Source organism: Anomaloglossus baeobatrachus, chromosome 3, assembly GCF_048569485.1.
Source record: "Anomaloglossus baeobatrachus isolate aAnoBae1 chromosome 3, aAnoBae1.hap1, whole genome shotgun sequence".
Taxonomy (NCBI): domain Eukaryota; kingdom Metazoa; phylum Chordata; class Amphibia; order Anura; family Aromobatidae; genus Anomaloglossus; species Anomaloglossus baeobatrachus.
The window spans coordinates 299338066-299363904 of NC_134355.1; the positions used below are offsets into that span (position 1 = coordinate 299338066).

Sequence of the window (25839 nt, forward strand, 5' to 3'; positions counted from 1 at the left end):
TAATATGGGGTTGTTTCACAGCCAAAGTGCTGGATACTTGAACAGGATTGATGGTGGTTTCAATGATGAGCTATATGTGATTATCCTAAAAGGTAAGTTACTTTGTACAGTTCAGTACTTTGAGTATGAAAACAATGACATAGTGTTCAAGTAGGACAACGACGAGAAGCATACATTGAGATTTGCAAAGAAATGGTTCAATGACAATGAAACAGAGGTGCTGGATTGGCGCCAACAGTCTCCAGACCTTAACCTAATTGAACACTTGTGGGTAGAGTTGAAGAAAAAGCTGTATACATACCCAAGTGAGTCGACCAGTATGTACCAACATTGGGAAAGTGTAGAAGAGACCTGGAATCAGATTTTGCTTGAGAAATGCTTTAATCTGATTGATAGTATGCCCAGAAGAATTCAGGCAATGTTAAAAGCCAAAGAGGGATTTACAAAGTACTAACAAAACAGTAAAAATTTAGGAGTAAAACTATAAATGCAGTTACATGACAAGAATCTGCATAACTAATCATATGCTAAAAGTTTTATCTCAAGATGATTGTTTATAAAGTGAATGATGTCTCATATTTGAAGTTTTGAAGTTTTAGTGGATGGGGAGATACAGAGCCTGAAAGTCAAAAGTTCAAAACTTTGTTACCCTTTTGCTCATTAGTGTTTAGAAAAACAAAAAAAAATAGTACATTATGTGGTACTCCTGATAATTAAGAACACAACTGTAGAAAAGGAAAATGGAAAGTATAGTATTTTTTTAATGCCTTACGTTCGCTGTGTCAGTATACATGAAATAAAACCAATAAGCCTTCAGTATAACCGAAGCTCCGAATATAATCACTGTATAAGATCATATAAATTGTTGTGCTAGATACGTAATTTATTTTAAAAAATGTCCATGCCAATACCATATATAGGTCATACAAAACGAGAAGCAAAACAAAGAATTAATGAGCATGTATACAACTTCAACAATCAGTTTACAGGACACCCGCTCTCTAAATGTCAGCAAGAAAAGTATAGTGAAAATCGAAAAGGAATTTCCTTTTGGGGTATAGAAAAAGTGAAAAAACATTGGACGGAAGGCAATTATGTACTGTATATTATACTGTATGTCCAGGACAGATTTCAGATAAAATACTGGAAAACCAGAGAAACTCAATAGCAAAATAAAACTGTTTGCCTTTAAACTTAATACGTTAATAAGTTTATTGACCCTTTTTTGGCACACTACTAGTCTCGTAATGCCTCGAGCAATGCTAAAGTCAGTCTCCATCTTGCCCAGTTAATCGCATGTCAGACATGAATATCGGCAGTATTGTGGTTTCCAGAAGTATACTTATTCAAAAGCAAGCATCTACCATCCAGTCTTACCTACATTAAGAGAAGAGACAATTGGAGGATACTTTAGAAATCACCTATCCTGTATACTATTCCAGGCACAAATAGGAGTGTACTCATTTGCTGACATAGTAAATATCACATTATTCTAGTTGGAACATTTAGCAAAAAAAGTATAGCTCAAATTGGGTCACTGTTGAATCATCCTCCCTATCTGTGGTTCTCTCTTTATTATATTACCTACTTATACACAAGCGGAATTTATACTTAGTTGTATATGTTAACTAGAAGTTCAGGGACAGATATAGTCTTGGGCACAGGGTCCACTATCACATCCAAAGCAGGTGGAATTGTGCATTATGAGGAGCTATTCGACTGCAAAGAGCCCATATATTGTTCTACACAAGCGCCTTTTTTGTCTTTGTCCACCAGTGGCTTTATGATAAATGTAATTCTGTGCTACCCACAAAACGTAAATTAAAATGTGTAAGTGGATTATTTTGTTCTTATTTTTTACATTTAAACTTTATAAATATTTAGATTTGCTGAATGTGAAAAGTATTTGAGCACGTTAAATTCTTAAGTTTTGGAATCTTTTTTTTATGGCATCTAAATTATTTATTTCTTCAGGGTTCGGTTCCACTTGTGTTTTGCATGGACGAGTGCAATCCGATAAAACATCGGCTTGCTCTCACTCTAGTGCAAAACTATGATGTCCATCTGAGATTGATGTCTTATACCATATCGGCATGAGAAATAATTTGCAGCATGCCACATTTGACAGTGAGTCTTGGCTCACACGCACCCATACGAGTGTATCGGTGTGTGTGAAACATCGCATTGCACTCACGTGTCATCTGAGTTCAGTGCAAAGTATGCAGAGACAGGCAACAGTTGAGATGGGGAGAAAGTGTTCCTTACTTCTTCTCCACACCTGTGACCCAATCGCAAGATTGGATCACAGTCGTATGATCCTCGGCTGACGCTCGCAGCAGAGGGTCAATAGCATATCGCTTCTGAAGTTTTTGCACCGGAAGCTATGTGCAAGTGAAGCTGAGGCCTTAGAATGGAGCTGCAGAACACATACATAATGACCTCTACTTTAATTCCCTATGGAGCTCCCGATATCTGAGTTTAGCATTATCTGGCAGCCCCATAGAGAACAAATAAAGCGGCTATCACTAATCTGACCTGCTGTTTCATTTTGTAACAAGGATTAAAGTGTCCAGTCCTATTCCATATTATGCAGCTTGGTTCCAGTAATCGAATCCCCACTGATCAGTAAGTTATCACCTATCCTCTGGATCTCCACAGGTGATCACCACAGGTGATCCACAGGTGATCACCTGTTTTCACCAAAAAAACCTTCAATTAATTAAATATTATGTCTACAACAAAATAATATCAGAATGTTAACATATGATATTGTAATAACATTATAAACTTAGACTTATCTTTTAGGCTCAATTTTTGGCAGAAATAATGGTGTATACTGCATTTGAATATTTGTTCTCTAAAAAAATTATTTTTTGCTAAAAAAAAGCTTCTAAAAGTTAAGAAGTTAGTAGGTTCAAATGATTTAAACATTCATCATGGCAAAATGTTCAATAAATCTCTCTCTGACCTATATTGTCTAGGTGAAAACATGTTGATCAGTAAGATGGGACATATGGGACCCACATAGATCAGCAGAATAGGGAGTTTTTATCTCCGTTAGATACTTCAATATTCATTCTTGATAGGGTTGCCAAGCTCTATATTTCGTTTTTTCTAGCAGTCCTATGGAGATTGAATGGAACTGTTGTTTTTCATCTGTCCTTATGCTTCATTTTTTAATTGGGATAAAACTGATATACTGCTATATACCCCATTGCAAGTTGGTGCCAGTGTTTGAAATTTCACTGATCAGTATGTTATCATCCATCTTGTGGACTAACTTGTTGTTACTGGACAACTGCTTTAATTTTTAGGCACATACTTTAGCAGGAAAAAAATATTTAATATGTATTTCTACAAAATGAAATAATATATAATAATATAGGAACATTATAAATATAGACACATTTTCATATGTTTAATGTTATTGATAGTCATAGACCCACTTGCTTTAAACTCTTTATGTTTATGACAATGTTTTGGGCTGAGTATTGGTGGTAATAATGATGTTTAATGATTGCATTTGATTATGCCCTAAGGAATTATTTTTTACAAAAAAATGTGATGATTAAATGAAAAAAAATATTTTTCAGAAGAGCCTGCAAAGCAACTTGAAATAGAGACAAGAGAAATAATTGAAGGTAGAAATAATTTTTATATTGGCTTTTTTAATAGAAGGTGGTAAATACAGTGCTTTAACAACTACGATGATATTCTATAAGTGGATTGGATTACTCCATGGTTGACACGTATAGTCCCACCAATGTAAATATTTTTCTAAATATGACACAATAAAGAAAAGTAATAAAAAATAACTTACACTTCTAGGTAACGATGAACAAACCTAAACTGTAAAGTTCGGGGTCCGTACCGGACACCAGGTGCCTGGGTCTCGGACCCCAACACAGAGTTCCACCTATATGTCCAGGTCCTGTTCGGGTTTGTCTTCTGAATAAAGCTTGTTAAAAGTTTGCAGAGTAGCCAATCAGCAAGCTTTTCTGGTGTGAGCACTTCCAGCCCCATCATAGCAATTTCAAGTATAGGCATATCTGTGATTGGCCAGGGAAATCATTGTAAATAAAATGATGTAGGATTCCACCTAATTTGATAGCCAGCACTGGTAAAACAACAGCTACAGGCTGCAGGCCCCACCTGTGAGCTTTACCATTGCTGAATATCAAAATAGAGGGGAATCTATGGCGTTTTTCTTTATAAAATGTTTAAATAAATGATAAAAAAAGTCCTCCCTTTTTTCATAACCAGCCAGGGTAAAGCAGACAGGTGGAGACTGGTATTATCAGGATGGGAGGAGCCATGGATATTGCCCCCAAGCCTAAAAATACCAGCCTGCAGCTGCCCAGAATTGCCAATCATATTAGATGTGCCAATCCTGGCACTTTACCCAGCTTATCTCAATTGCACTTCTCCAGAGGCAATTGAGGTAATATGAGGGGTTAATGACAGCTGTGAATTGTCAAAAAATGAAAGCTGCCATCAAGCCCTTGATTATTAATGGAAGGCATCCAAGAGACACCCTGATTACTAATCTTATAAGTGAAAAGAGGTCAAGTTTGGTTTTAGGTTTGGCTGCCAAACCTATTTTTTTTTTTTAGTCCATGCTAGATCGACAAACCCGAATACGAGTTTGTTCATCACTATTTACAACCTTAATATTTATTTAAATATGTCATCCTGTGGATCAGTGGGAGTCTGAGTCCTGATACCCAACTGAAAACTAAAAATATGTCAGAAAGACAATGCTCAAGAAGCAGAAGTGCTTAGCTCCTGCTTGAGAACATGCACAGAGAGGTATGGAAACTAAATAGAAAGTCTATGAGCTCATACAGCTCCTTGTGTGCAGGTTCAGACAGGAGGTAAATGCTTATGCTTCCTGACCACTGCATTTCTGACATACAGTTCTTCTGTCTCCTGAGCACCACACTTCTGACCTTCACAGATCTGCCTGAAAAATTATGTTACTAGAGAAAGGTCATCTTTATACTCGCTCAATATTAACATTCTTTAAAGTCAATAAATTCTTAAGTTCAATAACTTGTATTTTTCTTTTTTCATGATAAATTTAATGATAACTACTTACAAGATGTAAATTAAATTGTTTATGTGGACTACTACTTTCTTTATTAAACATTTAGACTTGCTGAATGTTAAAATTATTTGAGCACATTTTAGTCTTAATTTTTAGAATCTTTTTTTTCAGTAATCTAAATTGCCTAAATGAAAAGCTGTTTATTACTGGGTGTGCAAGCAAAGGGATCCTCAACAATTGGCAGAATTAAAATGAAGCTGCATTGCGTGTGCATAGCCACCTCTACATTCATTCCTTATTGGGCTGCTGATATCTGCTTTCAGCTATATGTATCATTCCAATAGAGAATTAATAGAGTTGCAGTCTCTCATCCAACCTGATTCTCGATTGTGCTATGGAGATAAAATTGCCCAGTCATCTACTCCTTTCAGCAGATTGATCCTATTGGTCAGATCCCTAACGATCAGTAGGTTATTAAACATCTTGTGGAGAGGTGCTAACTAGTGATGAGCGAGTACTAAAAAGCTCGGGTGCTCGAGGCTCGGGCCGAGCATCCCAAGATACTCGTGTACTCGGCCCGAGCACCGAGCCCAATGTTATCCTATGGGAGACCCGAGTATTTTTGTGAAATGACCACCGGCAGCATGTAGAAACCATAAAACTGTAAATTAAAAAAAAAAACGTGCGTGTGTGTGTAAGCGTGCATATATATATACACGCGGAGTGGAGTGCGGGAGGGGCCGTAGCCGAGCGGGGAAGTGTCGGGCTAAAGGCACGGTCATTCTGTGAGGGCCGGCCAATCACTGCAATTCCACAAGTAACAGGGCTGTGGCATTGCGGTCTGCCAGCCAATCCCTGCATGAGGGCTGGCTCTCAAAAGAGCGCCAACATGAAGACCACGAGTACAGCACGAGTATCGCGAAATTACTCGGTACCCGCCGAGTAGCCCGAGTACAGTGATACTCGTGCGAGTACCGAGTAGTGACAAGCATACTCGCTCAACACTAGTGCTAACTTGTTATAACTGCAAAACTGCTCCATGAACATTTCACATTTTTTCACATTATACCAATAAATAAATATATTTTATTGAGTTTTTATGCGATATACCAATACAAGTAAAGTTTAAAGGAAATGATACATGGTTTTGTAAATATTTTAAAAATTTAAATCTGAATATTGGTAGTGCAATTGTTTTCAGCTCACTGTAACCTAATAACCCTAAATAAAATCCTGGTCACCTAATTAATAAAGTATGCTTGTGTGTAATTTGTTCTAAGTATAACTACAGCTGTTTTGTGAAGGCCTCAGAGGTTTGTTTGAGAATAGTGATGAGCAAACCCGTGGATTCCCGTGTTTCGCTGAACCAGCAACGGAAAAAAATAAATGGGATTCAGCAAGCGAACTTAACACCAAACTTGACGTCAAACAACAAACCCAATACAAGTGAATTGGGATGAGACATTCAGGGATTTAAAATGGCTGTAAAAAGCGCTAGGGACCTGCAATGGAAGTTAAATAGTGGTAAGAGCAGGATAGTTATACATATCGTGTTTTCTGGTGTTTTGTGTAGGATCACACTGCTGTCAGACTCTCTTCCAGGTCTGCTTATGAAGATACATTAATATTCACTGCTTGCCCTGCCCACCCTCTGTGCCAGTATCTGTGATTGGTTGCAGACTGCTATACATGCCCCTCAACCTGTGTCTGCATCTGTGATTGGTTGCAGTCAGTTTGCTATAGAGTACTGTAAAAAGAAGTAAACAAATAATTAAAATAAATTATGTAGCTCCCGCCATATTTTGAAAGCGAGCACAGGTAAAACAACAGCTTCAGGCTGAAGCCCCCACATGTGAGCTTTAACATGGCTGGATGTCAAAGTAAAGGTAAAAAAAAGATATAGGGTTCCCCATTTTTGATACCCAGCCATGGTAAAGCAGACAGGTGGGGGCTGGTATTATCAGGATGGGAGGAGTCACTGATATTGCCTTCCAGCCTAAAAATACCAGCTGGCAGCCACCCAAAATTCTAACATGTATTAGATGGGACAATTCTGGCTTTTAACCCAGCTCCTCTTGATTGCCCTGGTATGGTGGCAGTAGGTGTAAGGGGCTAATGACAGCTTTGATTTGTCATCTGCCATCAAGCACTGGATTAGTATTGGGGAGGGGTCTATGAAACCCCCACCATTACTAATCCTGTAAGTGAAATGAAATAAAACACAAAATAAAATACACGCTCCCTCTTTCATCCCTTTATTAACAAAACAAAACACCCTAGCAGATCCAAAATAATCCATATGAAGTCCCAAGAGGATCCCGGCTACACGTGAATATTCATGCAGTGTAAATCGCAATGAAAAGGGGTTCTACAAAGTATTAACTCAGGGGGGGGCTGAATAAATATCCACATAACACATTTCAGATATATATGTATTAAAAATTAAGAAACAAATTTGCCATTTCCTTTATGCTTCACAAATACTTGCTACTTTTATCACATAAAATCCCAATAATATACATTTAATCTTGTTCGTGTACCATGAAAATAATGTAGAAAAGTTCAAGGGGTATAAATACACAATGCACTATGCATGATTGATCATGAAAAATATATCTTTGTTAAATACTTTATATCTGCAACAAAATGCTATAAAAATAGTAATCTAATACTATAATAATATTATGGAAACATTTTAATTTTTTTATATTACTTTTAGCCAAAGATCAACATGTTTTAAGTTGTGGATTCCAATTTTGGGGCTATATTTCATTAGAAATAATGGTTCATACGTATTGCATTTGATTATTTTCATTCTAAAGGACTACTTTTTCATAAAAAATTCATAATAAAAGAAAAAAAAATCTTTTTCAGAAGAACCTGCAAAGCAACTTGAACCAGAGCCAAGAGAAATAATTGAAGGTAGAAAAGATTTGTGTATTGGCTTTAATTGATAGAATGTTTTAAATATCGTTCTTTGGCAATAAGTTTATAAAGTACCGTATTTTTCGGACTATAAGACGCACCTTTCCTCCCAAAAATGTGGAAGGAAAATGAGGAGTGTGTATGTCTTAAAATCCGAATGTAGCTTACTGGGAGGTGGAGAATGGGCGCTGTGCTGGCTACCATGTGCGCTGTGGTGGAGGCTTTACAGGCTGTGGTGGGGGCTGTCTGTGTGAGTGGCTAGCTGGCTGTATGTGTGGACGGCTGTCTGTGCAGGTGGCTGTCTGTGCTGAGGGCTGTCTGTGCGGGCTGTCTGTGCAGAGGGCTGTCTATGCACGCCGCTGTCTGTGAGGGCCGCTGTCTGTGCGGGTGGCTGGCTGGCTGTCTGCAGAGGTGGCTGGCTGGCTTGGAGGTGGCTGGCTGTCTGTGCCAGCAGCTGGCTGTGCCGGCGGTTGGTTGGCTGTGCAGGCGACTGGCTGGCTGTGTGGACAGCTGGTTGGCTGTGTGGAGCAGAGCAGTACAGCGAGTGTCCCGCATGCTTTGTCTTAAATAATGGCCCCAGAGCCAGCATGTGCGCAGATGGAGCTCTCAGCTCAAGGTCTCCTCTGCACACACGCCATCTCCGTGCGCCATTTCTTTGATATCCACACCACCAACACAGCAACTGGGACACTCGCTGCACCACTTTGCTCCACACAGCCATAACAGACCCTACCGCTGCCAGTACAGCCCCTACCGCTACCAGCACAGACTCCAGCGTTGCCAGCACAGACCCCACTGCAAGCACCTGTAGCATCACCCTAGTCCAGCACTGCCCCTGCCTCCTGTGACACTGCTCCACCACAACTGCCGCCCCTCCTCCTATAAGATATCACTGGAGTAGAATATGGACTCCATTTTTTTTACCTTTTTTATCTCTAAATTTGGGGTGCATCTTATAATCTGGTGCATCTTATAAAAACAAAAAAATACAGTATATTGTGTAATTGGAGTAGGGATGAGTGGACCCGAAGAAGTTTGGGTTTTGCTGGTTTCGCCTGGAGTATAAAATGGTCATAGTAAGGGCTAGGTGGCTGCAAAAAAAATACAAAATGCGAGTAACCACTGGACAATTGAACTGCAAATAAATTTGGAAAAAAAATAAATTTAAAAAATAAAGGATGTGCGTTTCCCCTATTTTTAATAACCAAAAAAGGTAAAGCACACAACTTTAGGCTGCAGTCCTTAGTTGTCTGCTTCACCTTGGCTGATTATCAAAAAGAGAGGGGATCCTATGCTGTTTTATTTTCATTATTTATTTAATAATTTACAAAAAATAGCATAGAGTCCCCCCTATTATTGATAACGATAACCAGCCAAGGTAAAGCAAATAGCTAAGGGCTGGTATTCTCAGGCTGGGAAGGTCCATGGTTATTTGACCCTTCCCAACCTAAAAATACAAGCCCGCAGCCTCCTCAGAAGTGGCGCATCAATTGAATGCACCAATTCTGGCATTTTTTCTGCCTCTTCCCGATTGCCCTTGTGTATTGGCATTTGGGGAAATACTTTTAGGGTTGGTGTCAGATGTGAATTTACAGCTGGCATCAAGCCCAGTGGTTAGTAATGGATAGGCAACTATCAGACACCACCATTAATATGCTGGCAAGTGTAGAGTTAAAAAACACACACAGGAAACAAAAACTAGTTTATTTGAATAAAGCCTCATCTACACTCACTTGTTCGACAGTTTATTACTTTTTAAAAAAAATCCTCAATGTTTCAATGTAATCCAAAGGTGTAATGTCTCTCGACGCCCATTGATTCCTATGGAGCTTCATTCTGAGAACATTCTCAGAACGAGGTTCCATAGGTCACTCCTGGTTAGCGGCAGACCCAAATTTTCTCACTTTACTATTCGGGTTTGCTCTACTTTACTGGATTACTCTAGTTTTGTATTTTAATATTAAACTTTCAAGAACACCTCTCACCTGAAACAGGGTACCAGTTTTATTTGAAAAATCTATATACCCACAAAAGTAAATAATTTTTCTAAATATGATACTTTTAAGCAAAGTGATAAAAAATATTTTATATATTTTATACTTCTTAGTAAGTTTCCAACTGCATTCAGAAATCAAGATAAAAGTTACATGCTATATCATCATGCCTTTTGGAACACAAAATATTGCAGGTTATCATGATATCTTGCAACTGCAGCTAAAAGAGTTCTATTTTCTACATTAATAAATCTTGGTTAAAAAGTATAGAAAAAATATAGTACACATAAATTGATAACTGCAGCAAGTCTTCTATTTCATATTCTGATAATGTATGATAACACGGTGGGCATGGGATGGTGTAGAACTTCCCATGATAGCAGTGACTGGAAGTTGTTGGAGTGAGTTATTAAGTTCTGGTATGTTTTTTTAAACTTTTCCTATACTTGAGCTTGTATTTAAATATGTGATAGGGGCTGAAACATAGTGGGAATTCTGGTCCTAATATCCCATCTAATCAGTCTCAAGAAAGACAATGCTCAAGAGGCAAAAGCACATTCTTACGGGGGGCTGTCTGATAATAAAACCTAAAGGAATGTCAGACAGTCAGGGTCCACCGTGCAAAGACTCTGCTGCAGACTATGGCAGAGGATAAGGGGTATATAAGTGTGCCACTGTAAAAAATAATAGCACAAGTGCAGAGTGCAATACCTCTGTTAAACTCACAGAGGAATATAATTAGAAAATAAAGCAATTCCTCCCTTACTTGGAGGGTGTGTGGAATGGTCTCTGTTAAAGATCACAGAGGCAAAAGCAGTGAGTGTGAAATGGCACCTACCTAGGTCCGTTCCTCTAGTGGTGCCAGGAGACGGACAGCAGCGTAAGCCGCACAAAGCTGCAAAAGGTAGCAAAATTGGGGTGGACAGTTATATGTACCATGTTTCCCAGAAGATAACACAGCAGTAAGACTCTTTTCTGGGTTTTTTTCTTGCCCACTCATTAAACTTTATGAATATTCACTGCTTCCCCTGCACACCCTCTGTGCAAGCATCAGTGATTGGTTGCAGAACAGTTTGCTGTATTGTAGGGTAAAAAAAAAATAATATTTTTTTAAAAAGTGCCATAGGTTACCACCCTATTTTTGATAACTAGCTCAGGTAAAACAGACAACTACAGGCTGCATTAAAAAAAAAAAAAAAAAAGTTCATGGACCCCCTATTTTTGATGACCAGCCAAGGTGCCAAGGTAAAATGGATCACTGGGTGTTGTATTATCAGGGTGGAACGAGCCACAGGTATTGGCTTCTCCTAGCCTAAAAATACCAGCTCGCAGCCGCCCCAGAATAGACACATCAAAATAGTTGTGCCACATCTGGCACTTTTCCAAGCTCTTCCCGAATGCCTTAGTGCGGTGGCAATCGAAGCAATATATGTGATTGATGAAAGCTGTGATTTTTCAAAATTCACAGCTGCTATTAGGCCCTAAGTTAGTAGTATGCATATATGAGACATCCCCATTTCTTACCCTGCAAGTCCAAAAAAATAAACACAAGCACAGAAAAATCATTTATTTAAAATAAAAACCACATACACCCTTTTTCACCCATTTATTAACCCCAAAACACCCCCACAGGTTCATCCACATGACATCCCACAACAAACCTTGGCTCTACTACATACAAAGGCTGCAGTGACAGAAAATGCGAACCCCTCACTGCAGCATGTTGGACACAAGGAGATAAGCAGGGCAGCTGATTTCACTGGAGTTCACAGCTGGGGACTCTCACAGTACCAACAGTAACTGCCAGTGAACTTGCTACCCAAATGCTGGACTGCTCTGGTGCTGTGTTATACAATTCAACAGTCCAGCAATTTGGCAGTGAGTTCAATTGAAGTCACAGCTGGTTCCTACAGTAAGAACTACTAGCTGTCACCTCAGCTGAACTCATGCCAAATTGCCAGACTGTCAAATTGCATGACACTGAAGCAATACAGTCCAACCGTCTGGCAGTGAGTTCACTGGTGGTCACAGCTGCAGTTCACATAGTATGAACTGTGATTGCCTTTGAATTCCCTGCCAGATTGCCAAATTGCTCTGTGCTGTGTCATGCAATTAAGAAGTTTGGTAATCCAGCAGCGAGTACACCTGAGGTCACAGTTGGTGGTTCACACAGCACAGAGGGTACCGTGGTAGCCACCAGCTGTGAGCTCAGTTGAACTCGCTGCCGGATAGCGGAACTCACTGCTTGATTAAATAGTTCATTTTAAAAAATCTACCTGGGATCCCCTCTATTTTTGATTACCAGCCAAGGTAAAGAAGATCACTGGGGGTTGCAACCCGCAGCTGTTTATTTTACCCCTGCTGGCTATCAAAAATAAGGATGGAGCCCACATCATTTTCTTATCATTTTTTTCCTAAAGTGGTGTGCCAGCCAATTACAGCCATACCAATACTTGACATGCCTATGATGGAGACAAAAGTGCCCACACCAGAAAAGCGTGCTGATTGGCTTTCAAAAAGCTGTGTGGATAACAAACCTGAACAGGAACCAGACACACAGCTATACTTCTGTGTTCACTCCAGGGCCCACAAATCCAGTGTGCATTACTAACCCCGAAGTTTACAGTTTGAGATCACTCATCCCTAATCCTGACATACCCAAAATTGATAATACTTTGTATTAAATCTGGCATACCAGAATGAAAACTCCAGCATCAATTTGATGTTTCCATTTTAAGTCCAATGTACTCCACAAAAAATATTTCATCTGTAATCTTGCCAAACTCTTCTCAAAATATGTTCAGTTTCTTAAACAGTACTTGCCAGGTTCATGGGTGATAGATAAAGGGCCATGCTTTGTGGAGTTCAATCTGTGTCTTTCATGAATACATTTGCTAGTGGTGCTGAGCCAACAGTGCAGACCTACTGGTAGGCAAGGAATAAGATGGTCACTTCTCCCTTGTGGTAATGTCAGGAAAATCAAATATTTATTTTTATTCACTTTATCACACTACATAAAGTACAATCAAATTAACCACTTGTAGACTTCCTAGCTATGACAAAAAATTGAAGTTGTATTTATTTTTAACAGAAATTAAAGAAAAAGAGGCTCCTGAAGGTGAGGAACTTACATGTTTTTTATGCATGTGATAAAGGTATATATATATATATATATATATATATATATATTGTGAGACAGGGAATATAGCTCAGCTGGGATCTTTGCTCTGGTCCAAGCGAGTGGCTATGGATTCACAGATGACAGCGGCAGACTGGCAGGTTCCAAACAGATACGGCCACTGCCGTGTTTACTGTGTACACTTATCCCTCAGTGTTACACATGCAAAAACAGGAAAATAAACTTCTAAGGCCGTCTGGCCACTAACTAAGAACAGGATGCTAACTACAAAATAAACCTATGTAACAAACAAAACAGTATTCTCTTACTGTGTGGGTTCCTCAGCACAGCCAGTGGAGGTATGGAGTCTCAGCCCCAGCAGCCATGAGCCTGTACCTCTTCTCAGCAGTCTCCCTGTTCTGAATGCCTCCTGATTATTTCAGCTGATCCAGTGAGGAATCAAAACCCTGGATTGAATGTGGAGAAGGTAGCAACCAGTCCCACTGCCATTCCTACTGATTGCTCCAGGAAAAACCGAGCCCAAAATTACAATGAAATAAACAGGCTTCAGTGACTAACTTATTGCTGAGCCAGATATAACTTTCCCAACTTTTCCCAGCCCATTTGCATGGGCCAACCGCTCCACAATCAATACATGGAGACATATGAAATGAACCGAGGGGAAACATACCTGTTCTCTAGTACTTCTCCCCTCGGCATCTCACATTATATATATATATATATATATATATATATATATATATATATATACATACACACAGTCATATGAAAAAGTTTGGGCACCCCTATTAATGTTACATTTTTTTCTTTATAACAATTTTGGTTTTTGCAAGAGCTATTTCAGTTTCATATATCTAATAACTGATGGACTGAGAAATATTTCTGGATTGAAATGAGGTTTATTGTACTAACAGAAAATGTGCAATCCGCATTTAAATAAAATTTGACTGGTGCAAAAGTATGGGCACCTCAACATAAAAGTGACATAAATATTTTGTAGATCCTCGTTTTGCAAAAATAACAGCCTCTAGTCGCTTCTTGTAGCTTTTAATGAGTTCCTGGATCCTGGATGAAGGTATATTTGACCATTACTGTTTACAAAACAATTCCAGTTCAGTTAAGTTTGATGGTCGCCGAGCATGGACAGCACACTTCAAATCATCCCACAGATTTTCAATGATATTTAGGTCTGGGAACTGGGATGACCATTCCAGAACATTGTAATTGTTCCTCTGCATGAATGCCTGAGTAGATTTGGAGTGGTGTTTTGGATCATTGTCTTGCTGAATTATCCATCCCCTGCGTAACTTCAACTTCGTCACTGATTCTTGCACATTATTGTCAAGAATCTGCTGATACTGAGTTGAATCCATGCGACCCTCAACTTTAACAAGATTCCCGGTGCCGGCATTGGCCACACAGCCCCAAAGCATGATGGAACCTCCACCAAATTTTACTGAGGGTAGCAAGTGCTTTTCTTGGAATGCCGTGTTTTTTTGCCTCCATGCATAACGCCTTTTTGTATGACCAAACAACTCAATCTTTGTTTCATCAGTCCACAGGACCTTCTTCCAAAATGTAACTGGCTTGTCCAAATGTGCTTTTGCATACCTCAGGCGACTCTGTTTGTGGCATGCTTGCAGAAACGTCTTCTTTCGCATCCCTCTCCCATAGAGCTTCTCCTTGTGCAACGTGCGCTGTATTGTTGACCAATGCACATTGACACCATCTGCAGCAAGATGATGCTGCAGATCTTTGGAGGTGGTCTGTGGATTGTCGTTGACTGTTCTCACCATTCTTCTTCTCTGCCTTTCTGATATTTTTCTTGGCCTGCCACTTCTAGGCTTAACAAGAACTGTACCTGTGTTCTTCCATTTCCTTACTATGTTCCTCACAGTGGAAACTGACAGTTTAAATCTCTGAGTCAATTTTTTGTATCCTTCCCCTGAACAACTATGTTGAACAATCTTTGTTTTCAGATCATTTGAGAGTTGTTTTGAGGAGCCCATGATGCCACTCTTCATAGCAGATTCAAATAGGAGAACAACTTGCAAGTTGCCACCTTAAATACCTTTTCTGATGATTGGATTCACCTGCCTATGAAGTTCAAAGCTCAATGAGGTTACAAAACCAATTTAGTGCTTTAGTAAGTCAGTAAAAAGTAGTTAGGAGTGTTCAAATCAAGAAATTGATAAGGGTACCCATACTTTTGCACCGGTCAAATTTTTTTTAAATGCGGATTGCACATTTTCTGTTAGTACAATAAACCTCATTTCACTCCAGAAATATTACTCAGTCCATCAGTTATTAGATATATGAAACTGAAATAGCTGTTGCAAAAACCCAAATTGTTATAAAGAAAATAGGTTAACATTAATAGGGGTGCCCAAACTTTTTCATATGACTGTATATATATATATATATATATATATATATATATATATATATATATATATATATATATAGTCTTGGACGAAAGTGCTGGCACTCTTGAAATTCTTCCAGAAAATGAAGTACTTCTACCAGACAATTATTGCAATTATACACGTTTTGTTATGCATATGTTTATGTCCTTTGTGTGTATTGGAACCACACAAAAAAAAAAAAAAGAAAAAACACAAATTGGACATTATTTTATATGCAACCCCCAAAATGGGCAGGACAAAAATGTGGGCACCTCTCCAGAATTGAGAGTAAACAACTTTCTTTAAAACATGTGATTCTCATTCAAACTCACCTGTGGCAAGCAATAGATGTGGGGAACATGAAAATCCAAACTGAAACCAGATTAAAAGGGAATACGTTGACTCACTTGTTGCATTGTGTGTCTGTGTGCGATACATTAAGCATGGAGAACAGAAAGGTGAGAAGACAACTGTCTGAGCACTTGAGAACCAAAACTGTTGAAAAATATCTACAATCTCAAGATTACAAGTCCATCCCTAGAGATCAAGGTGCTCCCTGACTGCTGAGGTTGATATCAGCATTGTCTGGACCTACAAGCGGTATTATCTAGGATTTTTGACACCATGGATCTGCGTATCTGACGCTTACTATCCTTTATCTAATCATCAATCAGGCCTCCTGAGGAACCATTATATTTATATGGGGAAACGCGTCGAGGCAAGCACAAAGTCACCAGGTTTACCGCCTTACAGTACAACATACTAAGGACTTCCATATCTCAGCCTAACGGCATTCTTTCATCTGTCCACAGGAGTGGAGGTTATATGTGTCCTGGACTTTTGCTATTTAATAGGATATTGTTGAGTATTGGCTTGTTGGGAGTCTCTGTTATACTTATGTATTTAATGGTAACCTGTGTGAAATATTGTTGATTATCTGTATTTGGCTCCCCGGTTTGCCCACTAGCAGACTGGGGTTATAGGTATATCTTTATCAATTTTATGGTAATACCTCCATGAACCAAATTGTTTAGCACTATTTATTAATAAAATTTTGCACTTGGGAATATCTTTGTTTTTTAACTTACTATGAATATTCCCTGACTTATTGTCATGTTAATTGATACCATCCCTAGAGATCTGGCTTGATAACAATGGAATAACAGGGAACCAGGGCTCCTACCTCTCCTTCAAGCTAGGGAACCCTATGCTATCCTCAATTTCAAGGATATTCCTGAAGATGGAGATGCTTGAGGTCTCCTTCCTGGCCCTGCTTCTGACTAATCCTGCCCTGATTCCCCCTCTTCTCATCCCAGCAAGGGATGGGACAGGATTGTGATGACACTCACAGATAATAATAGAAAAGTGTAAACCAAAATGCTTTCAAACTGCAGAGTTTAGACAATGAAAGATTTAGGAGGAAATTCCAAAGCCGTAGGGATTCTATAAAACAACACTGGTAAATTAAACAAATGCACCAAGCAATAAGCACAACTATCTTCAGAGAGGACACCACACCTCACAGACCAAGAAAGAACAAACTATAGCTGGCATGTTTGGAAGGATTTAACCAGCATAAATAGGAGGGGATCAGATAGGCCTCACCACAACCTGTGAACAAAGGAGCAAGCAGAGCAGCAAAAATTACATTTTGCTACCCTGCCTGTGAATCAGCACGTCCGAGTCTTCCTGAGTTGATCCCAGACACCTGAGCAACCATCGGGTGGAGAGTCAGAATCTGCAATCTGAACAGAGCCCAACACCGCCATGATAGTTGGCGAAGTTTGTGCAAAACTCTGTGTTAAAAGATCTTGATGTTCCTTTGTCCATGGGGTCCAACATTATCAAAAAGTTTACAACCCATAACACTGTGGCTAATCTTCTTGAACGTGGACTGCAGAAAAAAGTTAATGAAAGGATGTAACACAGGATAGGCTGGATGATGGATAAGCAGCCCTAAACACATTCTTAAGAAATTTTAGATGACCTGCAGGCTCATGGTGCAATTAGACTTTATAAGCAGGAGATCCAGGAGGACCCCATTGCTGACACAGAGACATAAAAATTGTAGGCTGCAGTTTGTCAAAATGTACTTGAGTGAGCCAAAATCCTTCTGGGAAAGAGTCTTGTCAACAGTTGAGACCAAAATAGGCTTATTGGAGTATAAGGAATATCATTTTACGGTTACGAAAAATGGAAGGAGGCCTGCCAAGAAAAGAACACAGGACTTATAGTCAAATATTTGACTCGCCCACCCCAGGGCTATGGGACACCCAGTGCCAGGCCGGACTAGTCCGGGGTAGTCAGTGGTGGCGGGGCCCGACTCCGTGGCCCTGGTGGGTGTCAGTTAAAATGGCTGATAACTTGGGGGTGATTAAAGTTTGTGTTCGTGACGCCACCTGTGGTATGTGGCTATTAAGCCACCGCTGCTGTGTAAGGCCTCCGGGGTGATGATATGGCAGCAATGGTGGTACTGCTCTTCACAGGTGGAGCGGTGCCCCGGGGACACTGTTGGTGCTTATTAGTGTCTATGCAGAGAAATAAATGAGGCAACACCAGGGGTGCAGTTTCAAGGTCTTTACTCACAGTTCTTGTCAAGGCCTGCAGGAGCCTTTGGACTGCTGGGACCACCGTCAGGGACCTCCGCCGATCCCGGGTAGATCTGGGGGTTGATGCCAGTTCACCCCTCTAATTGTGTCCTTTCTCAGCTGACTTCACTGGCCACCAGCTCTGAAGCTATCTGTGGCCCTGGAATCCCTTCGTTTCCTGCTTGGTGTCACCTGGACCCTCCGAGTCCCAGGGTCTTCACCAGGAAGCGTCACTTTCTTCTTTCTTTAGCTCCTGCCTGACTAGAGCTCTTCTTCTACTCTCTGTTTCTCTCCTTCTCTGTTGCTTTCTTTCTCTGTTGCGGACACTCTGAACTAACAGAGCTCCTTTCTCTTTCATAGCTACATGCTGGCTCCTCACTCTCTCACTCTCTGAGGTAAACTGAAACTCTGACCTTCCTCTCTGCTCTACACTCGGCTGGCTCTTCCCACCCCCCGGTTGCTAAGCTACCACCCTATGGGAGCAGGGATGGGTCTTACGTCTCCTCCCAGCATGCAGCATGGGAGGGTTTCTGCCACTGTCCCTGGTCCCAGTGTATGCCTAGCAATGGGTGTAGTGCAGTTTTACCTGTGAACTGGCATGTACCCCTTTTCTTACCCAGGATGGGACATCACACCTCTGACTGGGGTGCAATGTCTCTGTGGCGACGGAAGCCTCAGGGGCGCCACATATTCAGCACAAAAAAAAAATTCAAGTGGCACTAACCATTTTAAATGAACATTTTTTTATTTCACAATCTTTAAAATCCAGGCAGGAGAATGCAAGGGGCATAGGACATCAGTCGTTTTGCTTCACAATGAGATGCAACAGCTGCCCAGGTCATTCACTAAGCCACAGGTGCTTGAGTGGTGCCATATATTTGCTGCTGTTCATGGGACTACAATCAAATATTGTGGAGGTTCAAATATATTTTGGGTTTTTTTTTGCTGACTCTGCCACTGGATTCCTCGATTGCATGCAAGACATCATGAAATCTGAAGATTACCAAATCATTTTTGGTCGCAATGTACTACCTAGTGTTAGAAAGCTGGGTTTGCCTCCTAGGTCATGGGTATTCTAGCAGTACAATGACCCCAAAGAAACTAAAAGAAGCATCCAGAAATAGATGATAGCAAAACGCTGAAGAGTTATGAGGTGGCAGCAATGAATCCGGATTCAAATCCCATTGAACACCTGTGGAGAGAGCTTAAAACCTTAAAATTGCTGTTGGGAGAAGGCATCCTTCAAATATGGGAGACCTGGAGCAATTTTCAAAAGAAGAGAAATCCAAAATTCCAGTTGAGAGGTGTAATAAGCTTGTTGATTGTTATAGGAAGTAATTGATTACAGGTATTTATTCTAAAGGGTGTGCAACCAAATATTAAGGAGAGTGCCAACAATTTTGTCTGGCCCATTATTGGTGTTTTTTTTTTTGTTTTGTACCAATACACACAAAAAAAGTAAATATGTGGGTAACAAAACGTGTAATTGCAATCATGTTCTGTTTGAAATACTTTCCTGAACAATTTTCAGCCATGACTGTCTGTATGTATACAGTAAATCAGTTCACACAGCGCAACATGGTGGTTTTTAATCACTTTTGTTGTAATGGAAGGTAGCATTGGAGAACACACAGTTCAAATAAAGTCCAGCAGTTTATTAGATGTTGCATGAGCTGCTCCTCAAAGAAAAACGTAAGCCTCTTGCAGCCTTAAGGTACCGTCACACTAAACAACTTACCAGCGATCCCAACAACGATACAACCTGATAGGGATCACTGGTAAGTTGCTAGGAGGTTGCTGGTGAGAGGTCACACAGTCAGACGCTCCAGCGATCCCACCAGCAACCTGACCTGGCAGGGATCGCTGGAGCATCGCTACACGGGTTGCTGGTGAGCTGTCACCAGCAACCAGTGACCAGCCCCCAGCCAGCAGCGACGCACTGAAGCGATGCTGCGCTTGGTAACTAAGGTAATTATCGGTTAACCAACCCGATATTTACCTTGGTTACCAGTGCACGCAGCTACACGTGCAGAGAGCAGGGAGCAGCGCACACCCCTTAGCGCGGGCTCCCTGCTCTCCTAGTTACAGCACACATCGGGTTAATTACCCAATGTGTGCTGCAGCTACACGTGCAGAGAGCAGGGAGCCGCGCACACTGCTTAGCGTTGGCTCCCTGCTCTCCTAGCTACAGCACACATGGGGTTAATTACCCGATGTGTACTCTGCTACATGTGCAAGGAGCAGGAGCTGGCACTGACAGTGAGAGCGGCGGATGCTGGTAACGAAGGAAAATATCGGGTAACCAAGGACAGGGCTTCTTGGTTACCCGATGTTTACCGTGATTACCAGTGTCCGCAAAAGCCGACTCCTGCTGCCTGCACATTTAGTTGTTGCTGTCTCGCTGTCACACACAGCTATCTGTGCTGCACAGCGGGAGAGCAACAACTAAAAAATGGTCCAGGCCATTCAGCAACAACCAGCGACCTCACAGCAGGGGCCAGGTTGTTGCTGGATGTCACACACAGCAACATCACTAGCAACATCGCTGCTACGTCACAAAAGTTGTCCATCAGCAGCGATGTTGCTAGCGATGTTGCTTAGTGTGACGGAGCCTTTACAGGCAAAATAAACAAACTCTGGTTTTCAATCCGTTTAACTGTGGACTCACCCAGTGATCACACGGACCCCAGTCAGGATTAATGAACAGATTCTCAGTCCGTTCATCTCAGTAGATATAGCAGTCCCTCCACACATTCACTAAAGTGAGTCCACACACCTCTCCCATGAGGTTTCTTCATGGAAGCCTGGCGCCTTCATCACACACTGCCTCCTGGCAGTCTCTCTGGGTCTGGCTTCTGCCAGTCTCTCAACACAGGCTGACGTCCCTCAGCTGTGTTCCATAACGAAGCAACCTCTCTCAGGCGGCTTCTTTTACAGTGTGGCACCACACACTGCTCCCAGACTTCACATAGTCTTCCATGTGCCAAACAACAGACTCCATTAAAGAACCATGTGGCCTGTCAGCCACATGTTAAACACTAGAGTTGAGCGCGGTTCGCGGTTCGAGGTTCTCCAGTTCTAGGCTCGAGTGATTTTGGGGCCTGTTCTAGATCGAACTAGAACTCGAGCTTTTTGCAAAAGCTCGATAGTTCTAGAAACGTTCGAGAACGGTTCTAGCAGCAAAAAAACAGCTAATTCCTAGCTGGCTTTCCGCTGTAATAGTGTAAGTCACTCTGTGACTCACACTATTATGACATTTCAGTGTATAGTGTGCGTGAACAGCGCCTTCAGATCACTCCTGTTTGTATATTGGCGATTGCCATTTTTTTTTTTTCCCCTTGTCTTCCTTCCCTAAGCGCACGCGTCTTGTGGGGCGGGCCAGCATGTCAGCCAATCCCAGACACACACACAGCTAAGTGGACTTTTAGCCAGAGAAGCAACGGCATGTGTGATAGGATGTCCATGTCACATGTCCCTGCATTATAAAACCGGACATTTTCCTCCAGGACGCCATTATCTCTTCTGCGTCCTTGGTGTCAGACATCACTGTCGCAGCTCCGTCCTTTGTCCTATCGCTGATACAGCTGTATGCGCTCCATACACAGCGCTAGACAGCTTAGGGAGAGCACTTTCTATCAGTCCTTTTAAGGGCTCAAACCGGCAGGGTCAGAGCCATAGGTGACAGGTCCTGAAAACAGCGACAGCGTCTGTGTAGCAAAGGTCAGGGATTTTGTCGCTGCATTTCCCCATTAGGAGGGAATAGAAAGGCAGGCTTCTTTTCCTCTACCCAGAGCCCCACAATCCTGGCACTGTACCCTCCTGTCCTCTGCACACTCCAACTCATTATAACTAAGCCATTATACTAGCAAACACTCAGTGTACCTAGTGGCATCCTAAACGTGGCTATTGTACTTTTGTGTAGTCACACTAGTGGAAAGATATTTGCAGCATGTCTGCCTGCATTGCACACTCCAACTCTTTTTAACTAAGCCATTATACTAGCAAACAGTCAGTGTACCTAGTGGCATCCTAAACGTGGCTATTGTACTTTTGTGTAGTCAAACTAGTGGAAAGATATTTGCAGCATGTCTGCCTGCATTGCACACTCCAACTCTTTTTAACTAAGCCATTATACTAGCAAACAGTCAGTGTACCTAGTGGCATCCTAAACGTGGCTATTGTACTTTTGTCTAGTCACACTATTGCAAAGATATTTGCAGCACGTCTGCCTGCATTGCACACTCAAACTCTTTTTAACTAAGCCATTATACTAGCAAACAGTCAGTGTACCTAGTGGCATCCTAAACGTGGCTATTGTACTTTTGTCTAGTCACACTATTGCAAAGATATTTGCAGCACGTCTGCCTGCATTGCACACTCAAACTCTTTTTAACTAAGCCATTATACTAGCAAACAGTCAGTGTACCTAGTGGCATCCTAAACGTGGCTATTGTACTTTTGTGTAGTCAAACTAGTGGAAAGATATTTGCAGCATGTCTGCCTGCATTGCACACTCCAACTCTTTTTAACTAAGCCATTATACTAGCAAACAGTCAGTGTACCTAGTGGCATCCTAAACGTGGCTATTGTACTTTTGTCTAGTCACACTATTGCAAAGATATTTGCAGCACGTCTGCCTGCATTGCACACTCAAACTCTTTTTAACTAAGCCATTATACTAGCAAACAGTCAGTGTACCTAGTGGCATACAAGAAGTGGCTGTTGGACTCCATTAGTGCCCCACTGGTGCAAATCTATGTGCAGCACCTCTGCATGACACCCTCCTGCTCTGTTTTTAATGAGCTATAATGATAGCAAAAAATACTGCCATTTAGTGGCATCATAGAACTGGCTGTTGTATTCCATTAGTGCCCCACTGGTGCCAAGCTATTTCTAGCACCTCTGCATGACACCCTCCTGCTCTGTTTTTAATAAGCTATAATGATAGCAAAAAATACTGCCATTTAGTGGCATCATAGAACTGGCTGTTGTATTCCATTAGTGCCCCACTGGTGCCAAGCTATTTCTAGCACCTCTGCATGACACCCTCCTGCTCTGTTTTTAATGAGCTATAATGATAGCAAAAAATACTGCCATTTAGTGGCATCATAGAACTGGCTGTTGTATTCCATTAGTGCCCCACTGGTGCCAAGCTATTTCTAGCACCTCTGCATGACACCCTCCTGCTCTGTTTTTAATGAGCTATAATGATAGCAAAAAATACTGCCATTTAGTGGCATCATAGAACTGGCTGTTGTATTCCATTAGTGCCCCACTGGTGCCAAGCTATTTCTAGCACCTCTGCATGACACCCTCCTGCTCTGTTTTTAATGAGTTATAATGATAGCAAAAAATACTGCCATTTAGTGGCATCATAGAACTGGCTGTTGTATTCCATTAGTGCCCCACTGGTGCCAAGCTATTTCTAGCACCTCTGCATGACACCCTCCTGCTCTGTTTTTAATGAGCTATAATGATAGCAAAAAATACTGCCATTTAGTGGCATCATAGAACTGGCTGTTGTATTCCATTAGTGCCCCACTGGTGCCAAGCTATTTCTAGCACCTCTGCATGACACCCTCCTGCTCTGTTTTTAATGAGCTATAATGATAGCAAAAAATACTGCCATTTAGTGGCATCATAGAACTGGCTGTTGTATTCCATTAGTGCCCCACTGGTGCCAAGCTATTTCTAGCACCTCTACATGACACCCTCATGCACATTTTGCTACGCTAATGTTATAGCAAACTCAGGGAATTCATTGCTGCATTTGATAATTCGGAGGGATAGAAAGTCAGGCTTCCTTTAGCTTTTCCTTCTGTTCATAGACAGCATCTCCAAGTTCACACCCGAAGACCAATTTCTCTTCCACGTCTAAGTGTGGAGAGGCAGCTAGTGCGCATGCGTGTGCCGATTTACCCCAGCTGCAGCATAACTACAGTGTTTCGCCTAGTGAGTATACTCAGCCTGACTGTGCCATTCCTGACGCTAAGTCTTCATTTCGGGATACAGCGCATGCTCCCACACTAAGTGGGAAAAGCCTCTTTGCACAGGTACTTGCATTCCGTGCCGGGTCTAAGTCCTGTTTTGTGCCTAGACACCATGCTAAAGCTGATAGTCTTTTTTCAGAGACTGTATTTCATGCTACTGAGCATGCTCAGGCACTTACTGCATCAGAGACTAGGTCCGGTAATGAACTCTTTGGCCCTGCCCCTGATGTGGGGGTCCCATATAGACCACAGGGCATCAGGTGTCCTCCCAAATGGCTTGCAGAGGCCCACCCCTATGACTTGTCACCGCATTATTGATGGTCAGACGATGACTGGTGAGGTGTTTGGGTCATGGCAGCCATGAGGTCATCATTGAAGTTGCGGTTCCAAATAGGACGCTAGTTATGCCAATCATGACGTGTCACTCTACTTTTGTCTCCAGGAGGTGCATTGTGGTTCACCCTGGTTTGGGGCGGACCCAGGTTATAAAAGGGGCTGGAGCCAACAAGGAGGTGCGCATTCTTCTATTATGCTCCGAAAGAGCACACCTCCATGTGTTGAACCCATTGGGGCTTTAGGCCAGAGGTAGGCAGGGATAGGGTGTCGATGCAGGCCACCACCACAGTTGGTAACGCAGAACGGTTAAGACCAGCTCCTGTCCTACCAGTCCTGCTTGTGCAGCCCAGTGGCATTAACAGGCCTGCTGCTGCTGATGCGCCTGCTGTCCACAGGTGTGGCCCCTACGCACACGGTCAGCGTACTCAATGGCTCCTGTGTTGTTAACAGGGAGTTCCTGGGCTGGGTGGGCATGTGGACCCTGTGACGCTAACAGGGCTCCCAGTCTCCAGATCCGAATGGCGTCTAACTCAGTTCAGGCTACTATTAGTTTCATAGCCACACAGCTCTGTATCCTCCACCAAACCTTCCAGTTGCCAACCTCTCCTTTTCCAACTGGGAGCACGGTGGACACTGACTGCTGATGGGGATATATACCTTTCTCTTTCTTTTCTTATTAATTTTCGTTATATAGCGGTAACATAGTATATACCACTTTATCCAAATCTGCCAGTCCCACTGTAACAGATGGTGTTTCTTCAGCAAATGTTACTGTTGCTTAACCACCAAATCCACGGACCAAAACTTTTTTCCCCTTTCCAACACACCTGTTCCCCTTTCCACCAGCATCTGTCCTTTTTCAACTCATTTTGGTATATGACCAAAAGTGCAACTCTGCAGGGACACCGTACTCAACGCCATCTCAGCACAGCAGCCAGCCCTCGGTCCCTCAGATGTGGACAAGTAAAAGACCATTTCCTCCTATCCATGACAAAGCGTTGAGATTCACTCTGTGCAGCACTGGTGTTTAATGGAAAAGCAGATCTAAGATTGCGTACCACATTCTGCAGATACTCCTGTATACGTGCGTCCATTTCTATGGCAGGAATTATTTCGCCAAATTTTGTCTTGTACCGGGAATTTAACAGTGTGGCAACCCAGTATTCTGGATTACTTTGAATTCGTACAATCCGAGGGTCATGTTGTAGGTAGTGCAGCAAGAAGGCGCTCATGTGTCTTGTGCATCCAGGAGGACCAAGTCCTTGGTGTGTTGGTGGCAGAGAGGTGAGAATCGTGCCTCCTTCCTCTGCCCTCTCCCCACAACCTCGCACAACCAAAATGTGAGCAAGCTCTCACTCATCTGCTGAGTCTTCCATGCCCATCGCCAGTTCGTCCTCCATTTCTTCATGGGCTCC

The 25839-nt window shown here is 41.8% G+C and overlaps 1 protein-coding gene across 50 annotated transcripts in view; it reads left to right on the top strand.

Annotated features, from left to right (window-relative positions):
• TRDN (triadin) overlaps positions 1-25839 on the top strand; it is a 1152170-nt gene that overhangs the window by 702412 nt on the left and 423919 nt on the right. For 44 of the 50 annotated variants that reach the window (XM_075339946.1, XM_075339974.1, XM_075339964.1 and 41 more), the window contains 3 exons: positions 3594-3641; positions 7922-7969; positions 13058-13084. In XM_075339946.1, coding sequence (XP_075196061.1) covers positions 3594-3641; positions 7922-7969; positions 13058-13084 — 123 coding nt within the window. The remainder of the gene's footprint in view (positions 1-3593; positions 3642-7921; positions 7970-13057; positions 13085-25839) is intronic. The other 6 variants (XM_075339952.1, XM_075339954.1, XM_075339950.1 and 3 more) reach the window with 5 other exon arrangements.